Below are 7,521 nucleotides of genomic sequence, written 5' to 3'. Positions count from 1 at the left end.
TGAACACCTTGGGTCTTGGAATGACAATGAGCAGGTTATGAGTTGGCAAATGCCTCAACAGAAGGTTGTATGTAGTTTGGGGAGCCAATACCCCACATGGAAATTTTACCCTCACACGCCAGCTGTCTGGTCCAACCTCTACACTCAGCCCAGTGGAGAACTGTCACTTTCTAAGTCTAGTCCCTCACATAGACTGGCAAATGTCAAGGCAAAAGCCAGGAAAATATGAAATTTCACCTCTGTGCTTTCCTTTTCTTGGGGATCAGACTGCCTCAAGTCTCACCAACATTGATTGCCCCCTAATGCTTTGCACAAGCTGTTCAGTCTGTCAGCCCACAGACTGAAGGGTCCCGGGTTTGATCATGGTCAAGGGCACATACCTTGATTGCAGGCTCGATCCCTGGCCCTGGTCAAGACACTTGCAGGAGGCAACCCATTGATGTTTCTCTCACATCAATGTTTCTCTATATATCTCTCCCCTTCCCACTGTCAAAAATATCAATGGAAAAAATATCTTTGGGTGAAGATTAACAAAACAAAAATCCACAATCTGTTCAAGAAAGAAAATGTAATCAAAGAACATTACTTGGGCTCTGCAGTAAACAATAAGTACTTATAGACATAATGCAAGCACTTTATTGACTGATCTGGTACCATAAAACTACCATGGGAAGAGAGGGGAAAGGTTGTAAAGGCAGAAAATCAATATGTAATATATTACTAACAACTGAAATTGAGAAATAGCAAGGTACTTAGATACAGAAGCAACTAGCATATTAAACCTCTATTAAATTGTTGCCTCTTGCCCTGACCGGTTTGGCTCAGTGGATAGAGCGTCAGGCCCTAGATGGAAGGGTCCTGGGTTCGATTCTGGTCGAGGGCATGTACCTTGGTTGTGGGCTTGATCCCCAGTGGAGAGCGTGCAGGAGGCAGCTGAGCAATGTTTTTCTCATCGATGTTTCTAACCTCCTCCCTTCCCTTTGTAAAAAATCAATAAAAATATATTTTTAAAAATATTGTTGCCTCTTGCAGTGGAGAGAAGACTGGTGCTTTGTATTATTAGCTCTTCTGTATTATTTTTTTTAAGTGTATTTTTTATTGTTGACAGTATTACAGATGTGCCGTATTTTCTCCCCAATTCTCCACTCCACCCAGCCTCCACCCACCCCAGACCTTCACCTTACTATTGTCTGTGTCCATGGGCTATGCATATACGCGTATAGGTTCTTTGGTAACTTGATTTTATTTTTAGATTCAAGTAGATTACTTTTTGATAAAATAGAAAAAGCAATAATATGAAGGAGAGACGTGTAGACAAACTTGCAAACCTCCGCTGGCTTTGCAAAAGCCCTTTCTGGACTCCATACCCCCATCCAGCCAGTGGTGAGGTACAGCCACACTTCAATCTTTCCTACATTCCTTTGGCTCCTAGTCTAGAGCATCTGATACAACTGTCCACCCTCTTTAAAAACTCTTCTCATGGTGTCTCACCTGATTTTCCTCCTTTTCTGGCCATTTCTTTTCCTCTTCCTTACTTTATTATTATTTTTAAAATGTTATTCCTCACCCAAGGATATTTTTCCATTGATTTTTAGAGAGAGTGGAAGATAGAAAAGGAAAGACAGAGAGAAATATCGATGTGAAAGAAACACATTGATTGGTTGCCTCCTGCACGCACCCTGACCAAACCAGGGAGGAGCCTGAAACCTTGACCTGACTGGAATCAAACCAGGGACCCTTCAGTCTACAGGCCGACGCTCTATCCACTGAGCCAAACTGGCTAGGGCTTTTTCCATTGATTTATAGAGAGAAGGAAGGACAGAGAGAAATATCGATGTAAGAGAAACACATCGATTGATTGCCTCCTGCTCGAGCCCCAACCAGGGCCCAGGCTGAGGAGAAGCCCTCTTCCTTACTTTAAATGTTAGAAGTTTGGGGGACTCAATCCTAGGTCCTCTTCATTCTATAGCTTTGCCCCAGCATTCCTGTCCACTCATACGGTTTTATTTACCACCTTTGTCCAAATTCTCAAAAATGTTTGCAGGCTTTGGGTACCGCACAAGACTCCTCAAATTCAGAATGTCCAATAAACCTCCTCCAACCTAGACTATCAGAGCAAAAGGCCCCACAAACACCTTTATACCCCTCCTCCATCTTCCTGTCCTCATATACAGTGACTAAGACATGTCCAGATATTTCCAAATCAGCCCCCCTATCCTCTATGCCATCAAGGGATACTCAGAAAGCCTCTGACTGACCCCCTGCCTCCACTCTTGCTCCCCTCCAATCCAGTCGCCACACGGTGGCCACAGTGATCTTCAAAAACACAACTGAACCCCACATTTTATTCAGAGTTATTGTAAGTTCAAAACCCCCAACATGCATGTGCCAACACACAAGTCCATGCATAAACTACCCTGCCCACATCCTCACCATCATAAACCATCATACACTGCAGTTATTGCATGGGCTTTTTCTGCCGGGAAAGTGACCCACATCCCTCCTCTTTTTACCTCCAAGGATTCTCTCTTTTTTTAAAAAAAAAAAAAATATATATATATATATATATATATATATATATATATATATATATATATATATATATATATTTATTGATTTCAGAGAGGAAGGGAGAGGGGGAGAGAGAGAAACATCAATGATGAGAGAATCATTGACTTGGCTGCCTTCTGCACGCCCCCTGCTGGGGATGGAGCCCACAACCTGGGCATGTGCCCCTGACCAGAATCGAACCCGGGACCCTTCAGTCCACAGGCCGATGCTCTATCCCCTGAGCTCTATCCAAACCGGCTAGGGCTCCAAGGACTCTGTTAATGTCTCTCTTAGATCATCCCGTCCCCACTCCCAGTTCTGATCACAGTCATGTTGGTTGTCTACCTCTCCCTTCATCATAGCCTAAGCTCCGTGAAGGCAGTGGGTTTGTGTGGCCTGCTCACCATCATCTTGGGCCCAGATGTTTCATATACGTTTGTCCACTTCATGGGAAAAAGGGATAGCGAGGGGACACACAGGTGTGGCGGGCAGGACAGACAGATGTAAGGCGGTGCAGACAGAGGCTGCAATAGGACAGACAGGGGCGGGAGCAGGTGCGGCGGCCGCCCGCGGCGCAGGGAGAGGCGCAGGCAGTACCGCGCCTCCGCAGGGGGCGCCCGCCGCCGGGGGCGTGGTCTCGTGAAGCCCCGCCCTCCCCACTGGCGACCGGGCGGGCGGGCGGCTCGCCGCAGCGGCGCCGACATGGCTGCGCTGGTGGAGCCGCTGGGGCTGGAGCGGGGTAAGCGCGCCAGGGGGCCCTGCCCACCCGGCCCTGGCCCGCGTCCGGGACCCCCGCCCCCGCCCCTCCCCGGCAAGGGCCGGGCGGGGTGGGCGGGGCGGGGCGTCTGAGTCCCGCGGTTAGTGGGTGTGGGAGGGTCCGTGGGCGAGCGGGCGGGGAGGGGCGCCCACTGCACCCCTGCCTGGGTGTGCATGGGGGCCCCGGGGACGAAGGGCGCCCTTGCCACTGGCGACCCCGTGGGCGTGCGATCGGGACCCAGCTGCCCTTCCCGGGTCTGTCCGCGCTGGCCCTGGCTCGGTCTCTGGCCGCATCATCTCTCGGGACTTCTCTGCGTGTTGGTGTCTCTGACTCTGTGCACGCGCCCGCCCCCGCCCCGCAGACGTGTCCCGCGCGGTGGAGCTCCTCGAGCGGCTCCAGCGCAGCGGGGAGCTGCCCCCGCAGAAGCTGCAGGCCCTCCAGCGCGTCCTGCAGAGCCGCTTCTGCTCAGCCATCCGCGAGGTGAGCGCCGCGCGGCGCCGGGCACGAGGAGGCGGCTGCCAGTGCTCTTCCTGGTCGCCCCGAGGCCGGGGACTACGCCTCCCAGCAGCGCCCGGGGCGGCCCGCCTCGGGGTGCCCGTGCGTCAGCTCCGGGGTTCCTTGGGAGTTGTAGTTTCCTCCCGCTCCAGGTGTGGGGTGGGTGGGAGGGGCCAGGCCTGGACTCCTGGGTCGAGAGGAGGGAGCTGGCAGGTCCCTGATGTTGCTGCGTCCTCACAGGTGTACGAGCAGCTCTACGACACGCTGGACATCACCGGCAGCGCCGAGATCCGGGCCCACGCCACGGCCAAGGTAGGCGCCCTCCACCCCTCACTCACAGCATCCACGGACTTCCTAATGCCACTCATTCCTGGCTTCGCCTTCATGATTTTTGCCAAATCTCTGTACCACCCTTACTATTACTTATTTCGAATTTAAGTAATCTCTCATTTTATTTTATTTATTTTTTAAATGTATTTTTATTGATTTTTTACAGAGAGGAAGGGAGAGGGGTAGAGAGTTAGAAACATCGATATGAGAGAGAAACATCCATCAGCTGCCTCCCGCACACCCCCTCCTGGGGACGTGCCCCCAACCAAGGTACAGGCCCTTGACTGGAATCGAACCCGGGACCCTTCAGTCCTCAGGCCGATGCTCTATCCACTGAGCCAAACCGGTTAGGGCAGTAATCTCTCATTTTAAACTTAAATGTCATGAAAGTCATCCTTATCTACTACACACTGAAACTGGTACGGAATGCCTGACTAGAAGATAACCTTAAACACCGATCCAGTGAAAACAAGGAAATGTCAGGAAACACTGAAATCTGATTACATTATAGTTAGATGCTGTTCTTGCTGCTTCCCGGAGGCTCTCAGCTTCTTCCAGGCCTTGTTTTTCTCTGTTAAAAAGTGAGATTGGCAAGTGCTGAGTCTTCAAGACACATTCGCACCAAATGGAGACTTTCTCTTTGACATGTCTGAACCATCAAAGTGAGCCGAAAGGGACATGCCGTCATGATGAAATCGTCTTTTGAACGGTGGCCGGCACCTCCTGCTCGGGAAAAGCTCTCTGGCCTCAGTAGCTCTCCCGGCCCAGATCCTCCACCCTCGTCCACATGTCCACGATGGAGAGGCCCTCACCTCCCCATGCCTCCTCTCTCCCAGGCCACAGTTGCTGCCTTCACCGCCAGTGAGGGGCACGCCCATCCCAGGGTAGTGGAGCTGCCCAAGACGGAGGAGGGCCTGGGCTTCAACATCATGGGGGGCAAGGAGCAGAACTCGCCCATCTACATCTCCCGTGTCATTCCTGGGGGTGTGGCTGACCGCCACGGAGGCCTCAAGCGTGGGGACCAGCTGCTGTCGGTGAATGGTGTGGTGAGTAGGAGGCTGGGGCAGCACTAGGGTCAAAGTCTGTCCTTGTTTTTGACATTTCTTCAACACACACTGACTGAGCACTGCCCCTAGATCCAGCCAAGTGCAGGCGCTGCTGCAGACCCTGAGAAAAAATTGGCTTCAGCTCTTACCTTCAAGAATGCCCTCTCTGATGAGGGAGATAGACCCTGAGTGAAAGAGCCCCAGTCAGGGAGATAATCATGAGGAAACACAAAGCACTGTGATGTAGCACCAGACCAGGGCGGATGGAAGGAGCTTTTGCAGAGGAAGGAACATTTGAGTTGGGGTTTGAAGGATGAGTAGGAGTTCTCCAGGCAAATAAGGTAGAGAAGGTGTTACTGGCTGCGGTTCTGGTAGGTAGGGACCGTGACTGACGTTCCTGTGAGATAAAGAGAAAGAGCTTGGTTCGGATGGAGGGCTGGGCATGCAGGTAATTAAAATCGCTAGCTTTTCGAGTAGATGGGGGCATAACTAGATGGGTGATTGGGGCCAGGCTTGTTGGGCCTGTGTGCCAGCCTAGAAAGCTGGGACTTTTTCTCAAGGGTTCTGGGGAGCCATGGGAGGGCTGTGAGTAGGGGAGGGGAGGCCCAGCTTGGAGAGTGGAAAGACTCCTTGGGGACTCTGGGGAATGGGCTGAGGGGAGAGACTGGAGGCCAGAAGGTCAGGGAGGGGACTAGAGTAAGAGTCCACTGTGGAGGGGACCAAGCCCCAGCTGTGGCCAGGGTGGTGGGGACAGAGAAGAGGGAGTCAGGGCAGGCCTGTGGGGAGGGAGGGGATAAAGAGGTCCTGGAGGTCAGGCTCAGTGACTGAGGGCATATGGGGCTTGTCCCTGACATGAGGAACCTGGAAAATTTGGGGGGGGGGGGGGACACTGAGCCAAGAGTTACTGACTCTCCCATGCGGGGATGAGGTTTTGGCACCTCAGGGCTGGTCGCAGGTCACTGACAGTTGGACCTGTTTCCGGGGTGGGGGGTGGGTGAGAGGGGTGGGCCCCCGGCCCAGCTGTCTGTGCACTTTCCTGCAGAGCGTGGAGGGTGAGCAGCATGAGAAGGCGGTGGAGCTGCTGAAGGCGGCCCAGGGCTCGGTGAAGCTGGTGGTGCGTTACACACCCCGGGTGCTGGAGGAGATGGAGGCCCGCTTTGAGAAGATGCGCTCTGCCCGCCGGCGCCAGCAGCACCAGAGCTACTCGTGAGCCCTTTGCCACCATTCCCTGGGGGTCTCCACGGCCTCCCTCATCCCCAGGCTCCCAAGGGTTTCTGGACCCTTGGTTGCCACCCCCACCCCCGGCCATGGGTCCTCTCCTGGGATTCTGACCCTGACTCAGACTCTCGCCCCAGGCCATTCTGGCTAAAACCCCGGGGGACTCTTGGCTGACACCCATTCCAAGATCTGGACCTACCCTCCCTGGGATTCCTCCACCCACTTCCCTCAGCCCCGGTTCTGGAACCCCAGCCCTGGCTCTTGCCCATCCCCTCCCTGGGCTCCTTACCCTGAGCCTGGCTCCCTTCTCTTCACCCTCCTCGCAGGTCCTTGGAGTCCTGAGGCTGAAACCACAGACCCGGACCCTCCCGCCCTCCCTCCCCCTGTACAGTATTTATTGTCACCGGCTCCGTGTTTAAAGATCTTTGCCCCTCACTGAGTGTTTGTGTGTCTGTCCTGCATCCCGGGGCTGGAGGGTCTCCCCTGAGGGGTGGGGGAGGGAAAGAAGCTGATGTTGAGACCAGGCCCTGAAGAAGCCGGGGTACAGCATTCCCCCCCAGGTCTGAAGGGGGCAGCTGGGCAGCTTCCTAAGGACCACGTCCAAGGGTGGAGGCTGGGACCCAGACTGCGAGCTCAGACCTGAAGACAACGGCCGCCCCCTACTACCCTTTAGAGAGTCTGCGGGGCCGAACCCCGTCGGTAGCTGGTCCGACCCACGAGTGCTGACACGCTGCGGGGAGCCAGTGGGTGTCCTGCGTGTGGGCGGGGCGGAGCGAACCATTAACCTTGTCCGCCGGGGGAGCCCGGCGTGGGAGGCGGGGTGGGGGTGCCGCGTGCAGCACCGAGGCGGGCGAGGCGGGCGCAGGGATTGCAGAGTAAGGTGTGCACGGGCCGCCCCGGCGTTCACCCCACCCTGCCACCCAAACGCGTCTCCGGGGAGTCGCCCCCACCTTCAGACACAACCTTCACTCCCGCCTCGCCGCCCGCCCACCCCTCGCGTCTCGTGCGGCGCGAGGGCCGGCGCGCGCCGCCGCCGGGATCCGGCCGGGGTCGCGACTCGCGTTCCACGCCGCACGCCACTCGCTCCAGGTGACATCATCTCCCGGCCGGGCTCCGCCTCCCGCC

General features: G+C 55.1%; 1 protein-coding gene across 1 annotated transcript; it reads left to right on the top strand.

Annotated features, from left to right (window-relative positions):
- Positions 1-3,195: 3,195 nt before the first annotated feature.
- On the top strand, positions 3,196-6,831 carry LIN7B (lin-7 homolog B, crumbs cell polarity complex component). The gene is made up of 6 exons (XM_059665911.1): positions 3,196-3,289; positions 3,669-3,787; positions 4,043-4,114; positions 4,969-5,178; positions 6,221-6,384; positions 6,723-6,831. The coding sequence occupies exons 1-6, from the start codon at positions 3,253-3,255 to the stop codon at positions 6,736-6,738; spliced, it is 618 nt and encodes a 205-aa protein (XP_059521894.1). The 5' UTR covers positions 3,196-3,252; the 3' UTR covers positions 6,739-6,831.
- Positions 6,832-7,521: the final 690 nt, after the last annotated feature.

This window comes from Myotis daubentonii, chromosome 15 (assembly GCF_963259705.1).
Source record: "Myotis daubentonii chromosome 15, mMyoDau2.1, whole genome shotgun sequence".
Lineage (NCBI taxonomy): Eukaryota > Metazoa > Chordata > Mammalia > Chiroptera > Vespertilionidae > Myotis > Myotis daubentonii.
Note: the sequence above shows the minus strand (reverse complement) of the source record. Positions and strands in the feature narration are given on the sequence as shown.